General features: G+C 41.8%; 3 protein-coding genes across 3 annotated transcripts; all 3 read left to right on the top strand.

Moving 5' to 3' along the window:
* The first annotated feature begins 4,843 nt into the window (after positions 1-4,843).
* On the top strand, positions 4,844-10,205 carry LOC104445761 (squamosa promoter-binding-like protein 9). Its single transcript, XM_010059691.3, has 3 exons — positions 4,844-5,409; positions 9,052-9,191; positions 9,324-10,205. Exons 1-3 carry the CDS (start codon positions 4,994-4,996, stop codon positions 9,938-9,940), a joined length of 1,173 nt encoding a protein of 390 aa, XP_010057993.2. The 5' UTR covers positions 4,844-4,993; the 3' UTR covers positions 9,941-10,205.
* A 206-nt stretch (positions 10,206-10,411) lies between these two features.
* Positions 10,412-17,021, top strand: LOC104445756 (protein STRUBBELIG-RECEPTOR FAMILY 2). The gene is made up of 17 exons (XM_010059684.3): positions 10,412-11,409; positions 11,604-11,844; positions 12,507-12,639; positions 12,758-12,829; positions 12,909-12,974; positions 13,095-13,166; positions 13,250-13,321; positions 13,662-13,733; positions 13,827-13,892; positions 13,979-14,044; positions 14,141-14,466; positions 14,612-14,856; positions 14,941-15,206; positions 15,456-15,603; positions 15,828-15,967; positions 16,052-16,208; positions 16,428-17,021. Exons 2-17 carry the CDS (start codon positions 11,751-11,753, stop codon positions 16,626-16,628), a joined length of 2,196 nt encoding a protein of 731 aa, XP_010057986.2. The 5' UTR covers positions 10,412-11,409; positions 11,604-11,750; the 3' UTR covers positions 16,629-17,021.
* A 924-nt stretch (positions 17,022-17,945) lies between these two features.
* On the top strand, positions 17,946-21,246 carry LOC104445746 (outer envelope pore protein 16-3, chloroplastic/mitochondrial). Its single transcript, XM_018877654.2, has 3 exons — positions 17,946-18,082; positions 18,638-18,981; positions 20,844-21,246. Exons 2-3 carry the CDS (start codon positions 18,651-18,653, stop codon positions 20,990-20,992), a joined length of 480 nt encoding a protein of 159 aa, XP_018733199.2. The 5' UTR covers positions 17,946-18,082; positions 18,638-18,650; the 3' UTR covers positions 20,993-21,246.

Raw genomic sequence — 21,246 nt, 5'->3', positions numbered from 1 at the left:
AAAAATTCTCAAATTAATATATTCATATCACATTTACTTTAAACTGATATTTCCGCATTGCATTTATTTCAAATTATGATAAATTTGAGATCTTTTTTGGGATGAAGGGACAATGGTGCACCAATTTGAAATAAACGTAGCATGAGTATGGTAGAAAATGAATATATTGATTTAGAGTTCTTAATGTAGTTAACTTTTTCCTCGATTTCTGTCCAATTTTGAATAAATAATCAATGTCAAAGTCGCACGTAGACTGTTGCTTAACCACTAGATGTGGGTAGTTAGCTTCCGATGTATCTCTCCTAAACGTGACTGAAAGAAACTGCTAGTTTTCACTTTGATTTGACTGCTTTGATTTGATAGCTAGTTAGTAGTCTTAGTTTTGCATCCGAAAATTGGGGAATGCTGCTTCTGTCTTTCCTTTTCACGTGCCCATTTTCTTGATTTGTCCTCGGTTTACGCGAGCGTGATCATGTAAATCATGACAGGCGGGGGGCCAAATAAATAGGTGCCCTATTTATAGACCCGACCACAAATGTAACAATTGACAAACTAATCTAAACAAAATTAGCCCAGCCAAATCTGTAAATACGTCTTGAGCGGGCCTAAGAACTTAGGCCTAATCATTCTACAAACAAAGCGCAATATGTTCCGCAAAACCTTCAGTATAGACTTTCGGACTTGGTGAGACATACACATACCGATCTAGTGGGTACGGCAATAGGATTCGCATGGCGATCAGACATGACAACCTTAATTGAATCGATACATTAGTATGAAGTATGATTGATGGTTTTCTTTTTAGTGCCTAAGTAGGGAAGACGAAGGGGAATCCATGTTGTTCTGGCAAAAAATTTCAATGGCTTACTTTTATCAGGGCGAGGAGGCTAGTAAATTGACCGTCGATCCAACTACCTTGAAAAGGCACTCTCTACTTTCCGGCCGGTCATTTAACAAATGATGCAAATCACTTTAGTTTAGTCTGCCTCCCCCGGGAGAAGGGAGAGAATCTTACTCAGTAAACAAAGAGGAGAGAGAGAGAGAGAGAGAGAGAGAGAGAGAGAGAGGAGGACAGGAATCTAAAGAAACCTGTTAACGGTGCCAACATAAGTGGTAACAAAAGGGAAAGAACGTACGAATTCTCTTCCGAACGAAAAATGGGTTTCGGCGGTGCGTTCGTACCAAGCAGGGGCCTCCCCCCCCTCCCAAAGAAAAGACCGCACTTGATGCGTATGGATCACCAAGAAGGAATCAATCAATGCACTGTTTCGCTAATTATGCAAAAGAGGGGAGGGAAAAAGAGAAGAAATCCGTCCCCAGAAAATATAGATCGTGAGTCAATTTTAGGAAACGAGGGAGGGAGATGCTTCCTCGAAGGAGGCATGGTGATGATGGCAGATGGCGTGCGTGCTTTCATCGATCAGTCCGACCGTGACGTGTGGGGGAGAGATCCATCCGGGAGGTTCCACATAAATTTGCTGAGAAAATTCTCTTCGCCGAACTGAAAGTACTGATGATGTCTCGATTTGGATCGAGCTCGATGCGCCGTAAATCGAAATGGGGCGCGCCGGGTTAGATGGAGGACCTCCTGCGCCTTCTGTTGGTTTAGCCATTAGTGGGAATCTTTTAACTCAAACAGGACCCCGCTTCTGCTTTTGACCGAAAGCCCACCTCTCGTTGAACCCTCCTCTTTTCTCCCTCTTTCCCTCTTTCCCTCTTTCTGTCTAGTCTAGGGCACAGGCTCTGTTCTTAGGCTTCCCGATTTTTCCCTGCCTCGATAGGGCAAAAGAATATGGTTCGTTTACCAAGAAAACTAGAAAAGAGTTTTTGGTTGGAGGGTGGGGAAGAAAGGAGCCTTTTGCCTTCCTCCCCCCTTCTTCCCTTTGTATGTAACTAAGTACACGAGCAAAAAGGTGACCTTGTACCCTTGTACCATAGGGTTAGATTGCTTAGTGAGATGGCCAAACCCATCGAGTCAGGTCGATGTATTGCGACGTTCATAAAGGGTGTAGATCGAGTACGCAGAACGTATTCTTCTGTATAGAAAAGAAAATTTGAGTCTTGAGTTCGAATAGAGAATATTCGAGAATATTTGATAAGATGATAGTCATTTGTAAATATATGCTTTCAAGTACACCGATGAGCATTGAATGGACTCCATTATACACCGACTTTGCCCATCAAATCTTAAAGCTCGAATTCTTTGGAGAAGCATTCTTTATTTTGCAGAAATTTCGAAATATGGGAATAATTGTAACTTTATGATTTGTCTCGACATTAAAGTTCTCTTTGTGCTTGAGAGAGAGAGAGAGAGAGAGAGAGAGAGAGAGAGAGAGGTAATCAAGAAGTGTATAAGATAGGCATTTGACATTAGAAATGTATGGACTTTTCATTAAAAAAAAAAATGGGACCATTTGCAATTGGAGAACTTTCATAAAAAATGGGACCATTATTACTTTAATGGTCCCAATTTTGGTAAACTTTCATTAAAAGAAAAAGGGACCATTATCACTTTAATGGTCCTATTTGGGTAAACCTCCATAAAAAAAGGGACCATTATTACTTTAATGGTCCTATATTGTTAAACTCTCAACAACACGCATGGGGCTTTTTATATAATTTTTTATGAAGTTTGAGATTGAATTCGAATATTTTATTGGGTTGCTTCACCATCATTCTCATGGTACTGTTTATTTAATTTTTTAATCCAAATGTTCATATATATATATATATATGATAAATGGTTTTATTTTATTTTTGGTGAGAATACTAGTATTTTATTGTTTAGATACGTTTGCATGTAAAAAATTTAATTATTCCGATTGCTAGGGCGATGCCTGCCTTTTTACTAGCTTTACAATAAAGGAGAGATATGTTCACAAAATAAAAAAATTATTACCAAGATACGCCCTGCCAAATTTCGTGTTAAACATCTTTAAAGATATGGTGTGGCTCTCATAAAATATGAAGTCGAGATTGTTTTTATATTGTGATTGATCATGTCGATCATATAAATTGTAGAACGAGCTTATTTAGCACTCTCTTTAACTGAAATCACAAAATTGTATAAGCCCTCCCTTTGAATGGGAAAATTATCTATTATTAACCTGCGTTATACAAAGCCGTTAGATTGGTCGGACGGAGTTCTCTTTGGACGGCAGGTTTTCTTTATGGCACACCTTGATGGTAGTTGGAGTCAGTTAATTTGGAGTTGAAGTATCTTAACTATTCCTCAAAGTTTTCTTTTTCTTTTGCAAGCTTACTTTACGAAATTTAAAGTAGCTGGAGAGAGAGAGAAAGTTAGGTAAATATGAAGTGCTACTTAATTAAGGTTTGGCAACCGCTTCACTTGAAAAAATGCCCCCCCTGCCGTAAAACACGAGCCCCACTTCTGTGCCATGTGAGAGTTTTTATTTTCTATTTTTCTGTAAAAAGAAGAAGTTAAAACCGAGCGCAAAATTAACATCGAAATTCTACCATCTTCATTTTATCATCTAATAAAATATGAAGTAATTCTTTAAGAGATCACGATTAGAACTCCATGTGAAAGGTGTTTATTGATTTCAAAATTAACAAGTCAGTCATTGAAGTGATTTTTTCTCAGAAGTTATTTCGCAATTTAAATACAAAAAGCGAGCTCGACGGTTTTTCAATATTTTTAAGCAAAGCAGAGTGAATATCATCACGCATGAATTATTAGGTTAGGATTAGTTGACAGAGATTGATGAAGAAAGAACTAGAACTAAAAAAGAATCTGACATGGTGGCAATCTTTCTTTTGCTTGATAGGGCAAAAAACCAAAAAAAAAAGTCCGAGAAAGCAACGGGTATTTGTCTAGAAATAGGGCAAACTCCTAATCCGTGTTTGGGAGAAAAAGTTTACTGAGAAAATGAGCTATTTCTTTTAGGTTTTTCCCCCTCTCCTTCTCAAATTGTCTCATTACCCTTTTTCTATTTTCCAACCACATGTTCAATCCCTTAACTTTCCTCCCCTTTTCCAAACATAGCAAAGGCAGCCTAGGCGCGTAAATTCAGGAAACGCCGAGAAAGCTAGAGGAATTGCTAAATTTAGTCTTTCCATCAATCTCTAAGTCAATTTAACAGATATAAAAGTCTTTATCGAAACGTTATTCGAAATCACGGAATTATATAGCAGACCAAACTTTCCATGCACGCTTTGATGCGATAGACACATTTAGTCTGAGACCTAAGCCTATGAGTTATTTCGTCAAGAGAAGAAACTTACGTGTGGTAAATAAGATTATCGACGGACCAGTTGAGACGGATCTTGTCGATATATCGAGAGACACAAGCTATCAAATATTCCGGTTTTTAGGGTGGCCGGGACATCGAAATATTCACCTAAAGAAATGTTCGGAACATTCATTAGAGAAACGGGGCATGCCATGATATCGATCCACACAACAACGTGCATGAACAAAACGAAATTTATTTGGGTGGTGAATTCCCTATTGGCTTCTTCCCCAGCTCTGAACTATCCTCCAAGAAAACACCAAAAAACTCTCCCCACCACAGTGACGAAGTACGTTACATCAGGTCCCTCTCCTTCTCCCTCCCTCACTCTCTCTCTCTCCTCTCTGAGAGCTCTGAGAGACTGGTGCCCCTTTTAGCCTCTCTCTCTCTCTCTCTCTCTCTCTTTCTCTCTTTCTCTCTCTATCTTTCTACTCTCCAACTCCCCCAATTATTTTTGTTTTTTGAGCTCTCTGCCCTTTCTTTTTCTGCATACTTTCTTTTGTAATTGTACCACCTCCACCATTTAAACAAGATGGCTGGCATGGGCCACTGCCGTCTCCCCACTTTTCACTCTTAAAAACCCCCTCCTCCTCCCTCCCCCACCCCCTCCCATTTCCTCTCTCTCTCTCTCTCTTTTCTTTCTTTCTTTCTCTCTCTAGCAGAGGCACAGAGGCGCGCAGAGGGCACTGATGATGACGACTGGGGTAGCTCCAATGAATGGGCTCTAGAGAACCTCGCTCATGGACGTGGGTTCGGGCTCGTGGACGACGGAGTCCGGGTCCTCTTCTCCTCCCCCTCTCGAGTCCCTCAACGGCCTCAAGTTCGGCCAGAAAATCTACTTCCAGAATAATAACAGTAGTAATAATGCCGCCGCACCCAAGCACGGCTCCGGCTCCGGCTCCGGCTCCTCCTCCGCCGCCGCGCCCGCGCCCGGGTCGGGCACGCCCCCGAAGAAGGTGAGGGCCTCCGCCGGCGGCGGCGGCTGCGGGGCGATCCAGGGCGGGCAGCCCCCGAGGTGCCAGGTGGAAGGCTGCCGGGTGGATCTGAGCGATGCCAAGGCTTACTATTCCAGGCACAAGGTGTGCGGCATGCACTCCAAGTCCGCCACCGTCATCGTCGCCGGCATCGAGCAGAGGTTCTGCCAGCAGTGCAGCAGGTCAAAGGCGATACTTTGATTTCTTTTTCGTCTGCCCTTTTGCTCCTTCTATTTTGGGTTCCCTCTATTTCCCCAAATTTGAGGGTCTTTGCGCTTATTGGAACCTAAACCTCCTTATTGGGTGGGTGTTTTTTGTTCGTTCCAGTGTATATCATGTTGGGTTTGCTCCTTCTTGTGGCTTCTTGAAGTTGGCGTGTCGGGAGTTAGATGGGCTACTCGATTGATGGTTCAGTTTTAGTGGAGAGCAATGATTGATTTCGTGTCTTTGGTTATTGTCCTGTTCACAAGTTAGCAGCTTGCTTAATGTTTCGGTTCAGTCGAGAGTCGTGATCGGTTTTCTTTTTTTGGTGTTCGTTTCTGCTGACGAGCTATCTGCTTGATTAGGGGGCTTGCGTGTTCTTAGACTTTGGCAATGGGTTCGGCTCTGGGCAATTTTTACTCGGGGTGTTGGTCTAGACATTGCAGCTCCCTGTCTTCGGTTTGAGTGTTTGTTGGTCATGATTGGAGGTTGCGATGGACTTTCCTTTTAGCGCAAAGTTGCTATCTTGTTCATCATCAAAGGAAGCATGGTGCTTTCCGTGTCTCCACTTAAAATTTTTTCTTTTCAAATTTGGCAGCTATGAGCCCTTGGGCTACGGCGGTTTGCTTTTTCTTGAATGGAAAACGATGCTATCGCGACTTTTGTATTCCTATAAGAGAGGCTGATAAAGAAAAGGAGGAACTCGTCAGTACCTTTTGTTTGTCTGCTTGTTCTCATTACATCTGCTTCGGTAGTGTCTGGTTGTACTGCCCAAATGGTCTGGTCATTTTCAAGCCTCTTTAGACACCTTTTGTGAATCTTTTGGTGATGTAAACCGTCCTCGTCGGATTATTGGACGGCTCAAAAAGGTGAGCACGAGCATTGAGATTCCACTAGTCCTTGGAACCTTTTTGTCGCTAATGAGAAACACTTCGAACGGTCTAGAACCAATCTGATGAGCATGATGAAATGTTGAATCATTTAGACCGAGAATTAATTTGTTTACGACATGTGGTGACCCTCCTTTGTAGCCAGAACCTCTAAACAGCCTTAGTTGGGGTGTTTAGGCTATGGTAACTTTTTCCGTTGATGCTCCTCCTCCTTAGACATTGCCGTGTCCATTCATTACTAGTGGCCGTTTTCCCTTTTCTTTTGCAACTTCACCTCTTGGAAATTTTATTTTTATGAAATGTCAACATCGGGATTAGAGCAGAAAATGCTGAATTCACTTCGCTCCTCCTCTGATGGGATTGTAGGAGTCATTGTTTCCTTACTAACCTTAGTTCTGTTGTTTTCCTAAACATCTTTGAAGTATCTTCTTCCATATTAATGTCAACATCGGGATTAGAGCAGAAAATGCTGAATTCACTTCGCTCCTCCTCTGATGGGATTGTAGGAGTCATTGTTTCCTTACTAACCTTAGTTCTGTTGTTTTCCTAAACATCTTTGAAGTATCTTCTTCCATATTAATGAAGTGGGTAGCAAGGATTAACATCAGAATTAGACCAGAAAATGCTGAATTCACTTTGCCGCTCCTCTGATGGGATTGTGGGAGTCATTGTTTCGTTACTAACCTTAGTTCTGTTGTTTTGCTAAACATCTTTGGAGTCTCTTCTTCCATATTAATGAAGTGTGTAGCAAGGAATAACTTAGGCATTTTCGTCTCTCTTCTTGAGGTGAATTTGATTCATTGTCTTGATGTGTTGTGGAGCTCCATATAGTTCCTTAATATTTTGGACTTCTTTTGTTATAAGTGCGGATTAAAAGCTGGTCTTAATAAGCAGTTCTTTTTTCTTTCATCATAAGTGTGGATTGGAAAGCTCATCTCAATAAGCAGCTCCCTCACTAGACTGAATGTTACTTCTGTCATTAACAGAATCAGTGAAGAAAATCGAAATGCATTTGATTGTATATACCTTAAGGATTCTCTGTTGATATGAGTATTATCCATTTAGTTAATTGGATTCCAGCAGAATGCTTTTACGCTTACCATATCTTAGTTGGCTGCGCTGACTAGAATGGCAGCCATTATCCAGGAATGGTGTTATGCATTGTTAAATTCTCCGCTAGATGCTACATAAATTTCAAACAATGCATTTCCATGTGAAGATAGAATGTCCAACAAATTCTTATAAGTATGCTTCTGTTGAAATAGCAGCAAACAATTGACTGATTGAACTCATTGTTTCCGTGGTTAGTACTGTTGTATTGTCTCCTATAATTTGTCAGTTTGCTTGTGCATGAAATACATTTTTTTGTGCTTTCTTCTTTTGAGCAGCACTCTGTTGTGATGAAATGCCCACACTAGTTACAACATCCTTTTCTTTTTTTCCTTAAGTAGGAAAGTTACAGCAAAGAAAAGGGGAGGTGGTATTGTATATATATTAAGAGGCTTTGATACAAGATTGTGAGTGAAAGCTTCCGCATGTTGATTCATTAAGCAAAGATAAATAAACTCTCGCATTGGTGAAAACTCAAGTGTTGCTTGGTTATGAATGAACAAGCCATAAGTTTGTTGGAAGAAGTGCTAAATTGGGAATTTCCTTGGGAGGCCGTGGATAATGTTAGACCAGAGACTTTGGCTTGTACTATCAGTTTAATGCAACCAACAAGGGGCTCAGATCAGCCACACTCTATACCCGGTGCATTACGTCCTGTCTTTTTGAGATTCATGTGCTGATATGGCATTCTTCAGTAGAAATTGCATTTACATTTTCTCGTTGTGATTAACTTGCTTTGTGAAAGTGAAAGCAACTTGAGTAGCGGTGAGATAAAAAAAAATTCATATATAGGAATGTCAAACTGGGAAACTATAGGCACCCTTAACAATAATAAATAGGTGAATCCTCATTGTTGCTCTGTTTTATATTTGGTGCCAAAAGCATCTCTCCAATGGGTTGAAGTCTTGGTTCCTCTGCTGGCTATGCTATGGGCATTTTTGGAGTGAGTTATGTATGATGAGAATCAATTAGAAAAGCTAATGCTGCAAAGTTTATGTTTTCAGTTTTTTCGATGGAGTACAGGTTTGTGTGCTTACAAAGCATTTGGCGTTGTCAGAGTGCTTTGGTGTTAGAAGTTAAAATTCAATTTTATGTTAAGCCTGCAATATCTAGGATACGGTCTTGATCACATGTATCATATATGAACCTTGATTAAACTATAGATTGGCTATGGTAGGTTCTTGGATCATATGGCAAGTTTGTTCTGAGCTAGTACTCTGCTATGTATGTCCTCTAAGTTGATGGGTTGTGCCTGTATTGTAGTGAGTGAGCTGTTTCTACTGCTCGGTTGCACTTGCTTTGAACTTTTTAGTCAGCAACATGTGCCTGGTTGATTGCTTAACACTTTCTCTGTCTAGAAGATTCTCTCCCGGGGCAGCATAATTAAGTGCTTAAGTTAAGAAATCCGGCTTTTCCTTTGCTATAAGCAAGCCTCGACTTAATTTAACTGCTAGTGTGACGAGTGTTTGTAGATTCTGCTGTAACCTATTGAGAAGTGGGATAGAAAATTCAGCGTGCTTTTGTCTTGCTTTCGTTCTACTTGATATTTGGCTTATCGAAGACGATTGCATACTGCTTTCCATGTTTTATGTATTAACGTCTCCTCTACTAGTCTCTTCACAGATTCCATCAGCTTACTGAATTTGACCAAGGGAAACGAAGCTGTCGTAGACGTTTGGCTGGTCACAATGAGCGCCGGAGGAAGCCCCCACCTGGGTCGCTACTATCCTCTCGCTATGGGCGACTGCAATCCTCTATATTTGGTTAGGCATCATCCCCTTCGCGACCCTCTCTTTTCTTTCTTTGGTGCACATTTGTCTCAAATAGGAAGACTTCTGTATTTAAATGGCTGTGTTGGTGACGTGAGAACAAATTTCTGACGCTTGCTTGGACAGAGAACACCACCAGAGTGGGTAGTTTTCTGATGGATTTCACAGCATACCCGAAGCATGCATGGTCAGCGCCACGTTTTTCTGAGCGCACGACACCTGGAGATCTAGTCCCCGGACCAGGAAAGGTCTATCCTCATCCATGGCAGAGCAGTCCTGAGAACCCTCCCTCTGACCTTTTCCTGCAGTGCTCATCCGGTGGCACAACAGCTTTCCCTGCTCCTGGAATTCCTCCTGGCGAATGCTTCACTGGAGTAGCTGACTCAAGCTGTGCTCTCTCTCTTCTGTCAAATCAACCCTGGGGCTCCACGAACCAGCCGTCACCTCTCGGGACGAACCACATGGTGCACCCCCAGGGCTCGACCCTGGCTCAGTCGATGCCTCCTCATAGTTCGGCCATTCACTTCACTGGTCCTGGCTCTGCGTGGGCCTTCAAGGGCAACGACGCTGGTGGGAGCTCCATTGGGCTAGCTGCTGACCTGGGCTTGGGCCAGTTCTCACAGCCACTGAACAATCAGTTCTCTGGTGACATGGAATTGTCTCAACACAGCAGGAGGCAATTCATGGAGCTTGATCCCCCCAGGGCATATGATTCCACCCACCAGACGCACTGGTCGCTCTAGGTGACCCCATCATGTTTATGTTGGGTTCTCTTGCATCGCTGCATTTGAATATTTTTTGCGCATAAGACTGCATGCCCTTTTTTTTTGTTTTGATGAACACCTGACGTGATTTCGGTGTCTATCATTGCTGGATGTGGACTTTGTTAAGGCAACGCCCTAACTTGAACTAGGACTTCGCTTTTGTCTTGAACACTTTGCTGTCAGATGTGGATTGTACTCCCAGTTGTCTTAATATGCAGTCACGAACTGCTGTGATTATCTTGTAGTTCCGCTCTCCATGTGGGGGAAATCGTTTGTCATGGCAGCAATAGTACACGCCGTATGGTGCAAGTTTGTGTCGGCGAGTGAATTTATCCTTGGGCATGGGGAGTGATGTGTCCATGTTACTTGTTGTGCTTGCTGTATGATTTTGCTGCCGGCCAGCAGTCCTTTTTATCGTTCCAGGTCCGGAAAATCTGGAGTTGGGATTGATCTGCTTCGACTTTGGCCCTTCAGGAGGCACAGCGTTTGGCTTGAACTGTTGAGCCTGAATGTTCAGCGACTTCTGCCTCGGCTTCTCGATTTAAATGTGTTTGGTACAGCTCATTGGAGAAGGGCGAGCGTGTGTTTGTTGTGCTCACGCGCAAATTGGATCAGCACGTAATTAACCAATGCGGTCTGTAGGGATGAACAACAAATGGATTTAACCTTGTGTGGTGTCATCCATGTATCGTGCGAGAGATTTCACGTACTTACTGAAGTCGAGGAGACGCCTTGTTTGCTCTTCATTGGTCACCTGATCAGCCTGAATAGAACATGGTGGCATTGGTTTCTTGAAAGGCAGAGAAGATACAGGAATTGGATGGCACGAGATGATATCGATGGCGATGACGGCGTTCGCAAATGATGAGCGGTCATTTACGCTAGGATGTACGGCGATGGAGGAGATGATCAGCCCATGAATTCGGCGAACGGCCTGGGTACCAGCTTGTACTATAACTGGAGTTGGATGTGGCTCGACTCGAACTTGCTTTTAAGAATGCGTTGGTTAAGAAGACACATTTGTGACCACTAAGATGGTTGATTAGGTGGTAAGCTAGTATCTTGATAAGGTTGTAGTGACAGACTCGCCAACTTCGGACCTTTGGATAGAATCGACCCCCTTGTTATTTCTTTTTTTATTTTCTCTGTAACAATTTTCTCGCCCACAAATCTTTGAAAAATATGAATAAAAAAATTGTGGATGTACGGGTGAGGTCCGTGTGAGGCTTCGCACCGGAAACAAACCCCACCGCCTTGGCGCGCAACTGCCAAAACCGAACTCCTTCAACCGTTTTAAGCAAGGCGAGTCAGCGGCAGGCGAGAAACAACTGAGAAGTGACTTCAAAACTCCCTCCTTTTCTCCAAAACCGAACTCTCCGATCTTCATCTTCTTCCTCCTCTCTCTCCATCCTTGACGACCCACAGAGCTTTTAGCTTCTTCGATCACGGTACGTGTGAGAGACCCTTCTCTTTCGTCATCTTCTTCCTCCGCTTCTTTTCGCGGCTTCTCGCGGATCACCCGGTTCGAGTTCTTCCGGGTTATGTTTGAGCTGTTCACTGCAGCATCTCTCACTCCTATCTTCAAGCGTCTCTCTTGAAGAAGAATTTGATGCTGAGACTCATTGCGATTTTTGTGTGGCAGAGCGACTTATCTTGTCGTTCACCGGGTTGGTTGTGTGTGCATTTGAAGGTCCTGATCGCTCGAAAGATTGCTGGAATTTCCAAGAAACGAACAAAGAACGACGCTCCTGCTCGGTATTGGCTCGAGAGGACTTGATTTCCGGAAGGAATGGCGATGCGCCACCTGATTACGTTTCTCGTCTCGGCTGTGTTTTCGGCGTCGCTGGATTTGCAGGCTTTTGCATTCACAGATCCTCTTGATGGTACTTATTATTCGATGATCCATCTTGAACTGTTTTTCGCATTGTGTGGTTATCTTGCTTTAGCATCGATTGGCGTTATTTCTCCGTCTGGTTGCAAAGGTATGAGCTAAGAGGCGTCAAATTTTTGTTTCGTTAATCTTACAAGAAGAACAGACCAGTAACGTTTGCGCCCTGAGGGACGCAGACTTTTGAAGGCAAGGTGCATATTTTAAAGTCACGGGTCTTTTCTGGATGTGCCCTTTGATCAGCATGAATTTTGGGTTATCTTTCCCTATTTTTCGGTGGACTTTATAGTTGCATTTTGAGACTGTTCAAGTCCACTGCAAAATGATCATATGGCCCTCATTGAATCGAATCAAATTATTGGTTGGATCTTTCTGCCTTGATAGCAATCCCCACCTTCTGTCATACGACCTAAGCTTCCCAAGTAGTTGCTGTTCAGCAAATTATGAGCCTGCTGGGGACATCTGATGCTATTCAAGACTGAAGATGACTGGGTTTCTTGTGTTCGGAGATATGAGTGATGATAATTACAGATTGTCTGATTGCTTGCCTAATAGTCTCGGTTATTTCTTTGACTTCAGTATGCTTTCAACTCTCTGCATGGAATTTCAGTTAATTTTGTCTTTGGGTTGCTTTTTCCTTCTCTGTTGTCTATGCAGCTACGACGCTTCATGGGCTATATGCAGCCTTGAACTACCCTGCACAGCTGAGGGGCTGGAGATCGGATGGTGGGGATCCATGTGAGGAATCATGGATGGGAGTGGCATGCTCCGGGTCGTCTGTGATTTACCTGTAACGCAGCTCTACTCTATAGATGATACAATTTCTTTCTGGCTTGTGTGGATCATATAAACATTATCTTGTCTTTAGAAAGTGCTTTTGATTTCACATTGGTTACTACTTTGTGCAGTAAACTTGATGGACTAAACCTGAGCAGTTCTCTGGGAGACCAGCTTCATAATTTCCACAATTTGAAGCAATTGTAAGCAGCCTTTGCAAGATAAAAGTTAGGCTTTACTACAGAAGCCATGATAAAAGATGTTTGTCTGCTATTTTGCCAGGGATATGAGCTCCAACAACATTCAGGGTGATATTCCCTATGGTTTACCTCCTAACGTTACTCATCTGTAAGATTACAGTTTTTTTCTTCCGTTAAGTATGGTATGATTGATTGGCCATTGGCCTCGCTAGAAATGGAACAGCTGCTTTCTTAATTCCTGCACTGATGTCTGTCCTTGCAAGTGCAGCAACTTAGCATGCAACAAGTTGACCCAGAGCATTCCACATTCATTACCTTCCTTAAAAAACCTACGGCACCTGTATGATCTTATTTAAACTGCCAGCTTAGAACAAGCTTTCTTTCATGCTTGCATAATCCTTATTTCAAAGTCCGTCCTTGCAGGAATCTGAGCCACAATTTGTTATCTGGACCTATTGGCAATGTTTTCACTGGACTGCTGAATCTAAAAGAAATGTAGGTTTTTCAATAATTCAGATTCGAATTGCCTATTAATCCTGAATTCCTGATTTTCTTGTCTCTGCGTTGTCCTTTTTAACCAATTTTCTCTGTGTTGTTTGGAACACAAGTAATTAGGTTATTCCTGACAGTATTTGGCACAATGGATTATCTTATTCAAAAATACCATATTGGGGAAATTCATCTTTCTGCTAATTTGTTAATAAATCTTTGATTGCTCCTTGTGTTTCTGGTTGCATGATCCCCTGCCATGAGCAACAAAGATTCAATGCTTACTAATGATTGAAATTTTTATCGACCCTTTTGTATTTAATGGAAGTAATTTGTACAATCATAGGGATCTCTCAGACAATAACTTCACTGGGGATCTGCCTAGTTCGTTCCAGTCTCTGTCAAATCTTACTGGACTGTGAGAATTATCATTCCATACAATGTTTTCAGCTGAAGCATACCTCACCATTTATCAGTTTGTATTCATATGACATTATGGTTTAATTCACAGGTTCCTGCGGAATAACAGATTTACTGGAGCAGTGATCTTACTGGCTAACCTTCCTCTAATCAACCTGTAGGTTCCTCCCAGCCTTCCCTTGATATCTTTTCTGCCTTGTGCTGCCATTTCCTTGATTTCTTGTTCCCGCTTCTGTTGTCAAGGGATATAAAAGACAATCACTTCAGTGGTGTCATTCCTAAGAGTTTCCAGAACATACCAAATCTATGGTGAGTCATCAAATTCAGTTCAGTCATCATTCTCTTTATGCACCAGTGGCATGTGAGAGACAAAATTAATCGATTTTTTCCATATACATTTGTAAGGATTGGCGGAAATAACTTCCACAGAGCTGAATCTCCACCATGGAACTTTCCTTTTCAAAATATGTCTCTCCAAAGTAACATCAGTAGTCCTCCAACAACACAGTCAAGTGCTGTTGAGAACCATCCCTCTCTTTACGCACGTTTGCACAAGAGGGGAAAATTGGGCCCTGGTGGAATTGCATGCATGGTTGGTGGAGGCACTCTAGTAGTAAGCTGTGCAGCTCTTATAATTGCAATCCATATCCATCGGGCTCGTGCTCAGAAAGATAAACTCCTACACAGATCCAATAGCTCGTTTCATTCTATGTCCGTCAGAACTGTCAGAGGTGAACTTCTGTTAAACTTTCAAGAATATACCAGTGAAGTTCAGAAATTTTTTGACGTTTTGAAATCTCTGCTATGTATGGATGAATTCCTGAAAATTCACATCAATTTTCTATTCCCTATTGATAATGAACTGTTCCATGACAGAAGAGCTCCCACCAAACTTGCCTCGTATCCCACCATCAACTGTTAGTGCAAGGCCTGTACCTCTTGCTCTCCTTGCGGGTCGAGGAAATAGAAAAAGCTTTTCCAGGAAATGTGAAGCCCTTGAATGTGTGAAGATTTACAATGCTGCAGAACTTCAATTCGCCACAAAAGGCTTCAGCGAAGAGAACATTATCTGCAAAGGATCCCTTGGCCCTGTTTATGAGGCTAAGCTACCTGATGGCCAGGTCAAACCACCCATATATTCACATGATTGTAGTAGCCAAATAGCACCAATGGAAGTTTGAATATAATTTATTTTCTTTTGTCAGATATTGGCTGTGGAGAATGTCAACATGGCATCACTGTCTCTCCTTGAAGAAGAACAATTCCTGGATGTGATCTGCTCTGTCTGTAGATTGAGGCACCCAAACGTCATTCCGCTTCTAGGTTATTGCACAGGACTTGGACTGCATTTGCTGGTCTATGAGTACATGAGATATGTGACCCTTGACGATGCTCTGCATAGCGGAAAGTACAAGCCTCTATCATGGAGTTCACGTGTTCGGATTGCCCTTGGAGTCGCTCAGGCATTAGAGTGAGTATTTCTTATGGCCTTAAAAGATTTCCAACCTGCAAGCTCAAAGTTTTGACTGCTGCACAGAAAGCATGAGTTTTAAACAACTAGTCCATGCCCGTGAGGATTGTTCAGTAGTCATGCAGCTGATTAATCAATGATGTGAAGAGTGCTTCAGGTTTCTGTGATGTCTAGGACATTAACATCCGCTTGGCCTTGTACATATCATTTTAAATAGTGATTTCTCTCTTGTGGTCTATGGTTTTTCAGCTACATGCACTCCACATTTGCACCTCCTGTTTGTCATGGCAATCTAAAGGCTCGCAATATTTTGCTTGACGAGGAACTCAAGCCACGTATATGTGATTGCGGAATTTCTGTTCTGAGGCCACTTACATGCAGTTCAGTCAAGCTTAAGGTACATGCATAACTGATATGACATTGCATCCAATGAATACTTTCATAGCAAAGGATGGGATTCAGTGGTTTTGGCAGATATTACTTGTGCTTGACATAATTTGAGAAGTTAGGGATTCAATGGAAATCTTCTTCATTTACTGCAAATGCGTTGACCAGAATTGCAATCAAAGTACTGGAATAGAAATTAAATTCTCTTTATTAACTGGAAGATAATGCAACTAGGCTTCTGAAATTGCTATTGGAGACACTGGTTATATTGCACCTGAACACGGTCAACCAGGCATTGATAACACTAAGTGTGACATCTATGCTTTTGGGGTGCTGCTTCTGGAGCTGTTAACTGGGAGGAGGCCTTTCGACAGGTGAAGGGGGTTTTTTCTTTTTCGGAGGGGGGCCAAACAGATCTTTACTCCTAGTTCTCAGTTGTCTCATCTCTTTTCGCACAGTTCAAGACCAAGGGAAGAAAAATATCTGGTGAAATGGGCTTCATCCCAGCTTCATGACCGTGATTGCTTGGAGCAGATGGTTGATAAAAGAGTTGAAGGAACACTCAGCTTTCGGGCTCTATCCCGATTGGCTGATATAATATCTGTCTGCACCCGGGTAGGTGTCATGTTTCTAACTCAAGCAATTGGAAATCTATAGAACAATGCGAAGTCTGTCCCCGTAAAAATTAATTTGCACTAGATATATAGTTCAAGAGCCAGTTTCTCTGTATTCTAAATGAAGGAAAGAACCAAGGATATGGTGAGCTGACATCAATTCTTACGTAGTTCAAGTAGTGAATAACTTTCTTTTTGCTTTTGTGTATCTTCTGAACAGCATGAGAAGGAATTCCGGCCAGCAATGCACGAAGTAGTGGAATCTCTGTTGTATATGCTGGAAAGGTTCAACATCACAGAAGGCAATGCCACATACAGCAGTGACCTTGAACCTTATGAAAGATCCTTCCGCTCAACCCGCACGCGCTTCTTGGCCTCACCTACAACAAGTAGCTGGTCATCTGATCGTGCTTCTCAATGAGCTGACAAAAACCGTTCTTTTGTTCTCATTTTGGTCCATCATGTGTCAAGACCACTTGGAATGAATTTCCCCTGGCGAAACAAAAAAAAGAAAAGAAAGGAAGACTGGGCGAGCTCTGCATAGGTTTTCACAGTTAATATTTCTCGTACAGAATCGCACGATGGATAATGGGATTGCTTCCCCAAGATTGTATTGGCACACCAGTGTCATCATCGATAGGATCAAGATTCATTTGGACTGTTGATAACTGCTAATGACCAAAGAACAGCCTAGAGATGTACCTCTCGACATTTCTTGAATATGGAATGGACCTCCCTTTCATCTTCTTCTCTTCATGTAAGACTTCCCCGAAGTGGTTTATCAAGATACTAAGTGAGAGCAGGATCATCATCACAAGCTAAAGATTTACTTTTTTTTGCTTCGACTAACTTACCCGCACAAAGACTTCAGAAAGCAAGAACTTGATGCCAACTCGTGCAAGTGCATGAGCTCAATGAAACAACACGACAACCTTTTTTTTTTATTTTTTTATCTTGGGCTAATGAACACATACACATGTGCAAGCAGAAGGATAGAGTGGTGAAGGAAGTGGGTTTCTCTTATTCAATAACCACAAATAGTCTGCAATTACGATCTCCTCCACCAATGTTTTCATCAGGTTTAATGGAGGAATCGCCATGGACAAATTTCATCGTGGATAACTGCTCACGGTTCTTTCCATCAGGAAGAGTAAAGATTCATGTCCTTTTTGCTTATTTTGAGAGAAATAAAACTCTGTTTATAGACTAGGTGGGTGATGCAAGTTTGATTCCGGCATAAATAATGTCACACTAGGTCAGTATTCTTCAGAAACAACGTCGTTTTAGGGCCGGTTTGCCCAAAGCAACTTGCCTAGATGTTTGCTTCCATTTTCAAAATGGATGAGGTACCTGATGTAAATTTATTTACACAAACAAGTGTATTAATCTAATTTTTCAAAATATATTTGATTGAGTCGTGTAAATAATTATTCTTCCTACGGAGTTAGTATTTTACTATAACGACCGTATATATTATTTTAGGCCATCCATCACCATCCTTTTCAAAATAAAGTCTAAGGAACATTTTCCATGCTCAATTTTCTCGGACGCCCTGAAAATAAGAAAAATATTTTCTGACACCTACATTTTCATGGAAAAAAAAAATTTACGAGTTTCTTTATCCTGACCTAGAGAAAATATTTTTAGCTTTCTGCTTCATAAATATTTTTATCCGCAATATTTATTCAAAAAGAAAAAAATGAGAGGAGGGCATAATTGTCATTAGGCACAATGCTCATGTTCCTGAGCGAGAGTGTAAAATTTAGTCATCGAGAGATTTCATAAGCTGCTGCTGCTGCTGCTGCTGCTGGGTCCTTCGTCTTCTTCGCAGTGCCCAGCGCGTGCTCTGCTCTCTCCGGAGTTCCGATCGAGCAGGTACGCTCCCTCCACCGCCTATTCGATCCGTGCCCAATTCGCCGCTCCCGTCTTAGCTTCGAAATCGACCCTTCGGATTTTATTTTATTTTATTTTTTCCTAATGGCATATCTAGTTTAGATTGGCTTAAATTTGGGGTTCGATTCGATCGTTCTGTGGTTGATTTGCTTGCCGCCGTCCCTTGTTTCCCCGGTTCCTAGCAAAAGCGAACGGAACCCTTTGAAGCCCAACATCCCGATCGACATTCCCAGTTTCGGTTTTGTGAAAATTTGGTTGCTTGGCTGGGGAGATTCGTCATTCGAACTGTGCAATCACTGGTCTGTTAATTTTGGAGAAGAAATCGTTCGTTGTTGCGACAAAATGGAGATGGGGATTGTTAGTGTTCGTCAAAGATTTAACCTTTTCTTGGTTTTTGCTATTAGGTCAAAGGTGATAGAATGGTTTCTTCATCTGACCTTTTTTTTTTATCTTCCGTGAGGATCGTTTGTTTTTGCCTTGTTTCCTTTGTGGTGCGGTTCTCTTGTTATGCTTATCCTTTGCCGAACGGATGTGCAGTTGAAAGAAAGTCATGGACCCCGCGGAACGTAGGTACTTGGAGGATGAGGACACTCCTATGATGAAAGTGATCAAGGGCGCAACCACGGGTTTTGCCGCTGGTACTATCTGGGGGACCGTCGTCGCAACTTGGTATGACGTACCTCGTGTCGAGAGGAATGTTGCTCTTCCTGGGCTGTTGAGGACGTTAAGGATGATGGGTAATTATGGAATGACGTTTGCTGCTATTGGTGGAGTTTACATTGGGGTAGAACAGTTGCTGGAGAATCAGAGGATGAAAAGGGACTTCGTCAATGGAGCTGTTGGCGGTTTTGTTGCTGGGGCTACTATTCTTGGTTATAAAGGTGAGTGTGTGCGTCATATCAGCATACCGTCTGTTTCAGTTGCTTCTGCTTCCAATACATATGGAATCTTGAGGCCACATTGGAATTGTATTCACTTACATAATCAGGGACCATTTTTCATGTCAGCATGTGTAGATTATGCATTTTTCGCTCTCTGTTGATGGTATGATTGAGTCATTCCTTCTTAAATAATGATCAATGAGATTGTTGAACTGATCTTAGTACTCTTATATATTGTCACCTGCACAAACTCTCTCATGCCAGGGCTCTGACTGATGAGTCTTTTGTGCTGCTTTCCAAGCAATGCTTTCTCAGTTTTTTTACTGTCTATGCTGAAGTTTACATACTGTGACTTTTTATGTTTGTTGACTTTTACTTTCCCCTTTATATGGTTGGTCAATGTATTGAAATGCTGACTTAATTCTCCCCCTAAACGACTTAGTTCCTCCTCTTTGTGCATGTAATGTATGGCAGAAGGATGTGAATGTATTCGTGGGTGGCAAGATTTAATGTTCTTGCAGTGGGCTTGCCTTTATGCTTTTAAGCTGGTGACTTTGATAAGCAATGTTTTTGGTGACAAAGCGAGGCTTGTTATGCGGCCTGTGCAATTCTCATGACCTTTGGTTCCCAATAGCTGTCTGGCAGATGGTTGCTGAGTATTTCTAGAGCAGAAATGTTTGGCCTGAGTAAATTTTTTGTGATATAGAGCTAGAAAGAATAGTATCAACTGGACCGTTTTGACCTCTAAACTAAGCCTAGATGTCTTGTTCCAGTCCCAGTTAGTATCTCACTAGGTGGGGAGGAAAACTGTGAAGGGTGAATGTTAGTGGGTCATCTACTGATAAAGAAAGTCTTTGCTCTTTGTGGCTTGAATTTGTGACACTTCCTTTACCCTTTGTCTGTATATGCTTTGTCATCAGCTTTTAAGATCTTGCCTAGGAGCAAGTTCCTTATTGGGTTTGACTCGAACATTCTGGTTAAGCTCCTTGGTATCCTAGTTGCATAACATGAGCATTAGTTTGATGTTGTGTACTTCTTGTTGACAAAAAGAACTTCTTAAGTAAGTGGAAGTAGCTTTGTTCTGTTCACTCGCATGCTTAATTTCTATTCTTTGAAACCTTTTGGTTTTAGGGCTATTTTGTCTTCTGCATAGAGTTACAACTGATACTTGAAACTTGGAGAGAGAGAGAGGCTTGTGAATGAGAAGTTGAGTTGAGAAAGAACACTCATCGTTGTTTAAGCCAAAAACATCCACTTGTCTTCTTCATTTTTCAATACTGCTCTTTACTTCAGCCTAAATTCTACTTATGCAAGGTCGTTAGTGGAATAAGGAAGTAGATGACTCTGTTTTATGGACAGACTGTTACGATTATAGGGACACCCTAATATGGAGTTAACATGTTACTTTTGTACACCAAAACTTAAACCATCTCTGCATATGATGTTAGAGCATCCTATTCTGGCCATCAGATATCATTTATTAGATGACATGAGTAATGCATGTACTCTGTGGTACTTACTGAGGGAGAAACAAGCAAAGCTATATTACACTGATTATAATCTCATGGCAGTTGCTTTTGTTCCTTAAACTCAGAATTGTTTTTTCTGAATTTTATGCACAAGGTAGCACTCACAGTGATCTATGGAGGGTTGATTACTTTCCTGCATTTATGGTGCTATGCAACTTTCTTGTTGGCAAGATTACAGTCAGCTGCATGATATAGTAACTTCATTTGTTGATTGTGAAAATGAAATGTAGATTATGACTGTCCTTGCGGTGACCATCTTATACTTGTGAGTTCTGACTCCATCCTGCTAATCAGAAAAACTCGGAGGTCTTACGTTTATACCTGCATTTGCAGGAAAGAGCATTTCCTCGGCCATTTCTGCTGGATCCGCTTTGGCAGTCACATCTGCTTTGCTAGACATTGGTGGCCAGACCACAAGAGTAGATACTGGCAAGGAGTACTACCCGTACACTACCAAGAAGAAAACAGCTGTTGATTCATGACTTTGTTGATTGATTCTGCCGTTGGAGAGGAGACTATAGCTGGTCGGTGGAAATTTACTCGATCACATCTTTGCTTTGAGAGATGTAATGTCGTACTCTTTAGCCATCTTTATTTTTTGTGTCGCCAAGCCTGTATGAATGTTTTCCAATAAATATGCTCTTTTTCTTCTGAGAGTTGTTTAACCTTGATAAGTTGGAGACATTTGGCGCAGCTTCAATGCCTACTTTGGATCTAATAGTGTCATATTTCAGCA

Source organism: Eucalyptus grandis, chromosome 1 (genome assembly GCF_016545825.1).
Source record: "Eucalyptus grandis isolate ANBG69807.140 chromosome 1, ASM1654582v1, whole genome shotgun sequence".
Classification (NCBI taxonomy): Eukaryota; Viridiplantae; Streptophyta; class Magnoliopsida; order Myrtales; family Myrtaceae; genus Eucalyptus; species Eucalyptus grandis.
This window is presented reverse-complemented; position numbering and strand designations above follow the sequence as displayed.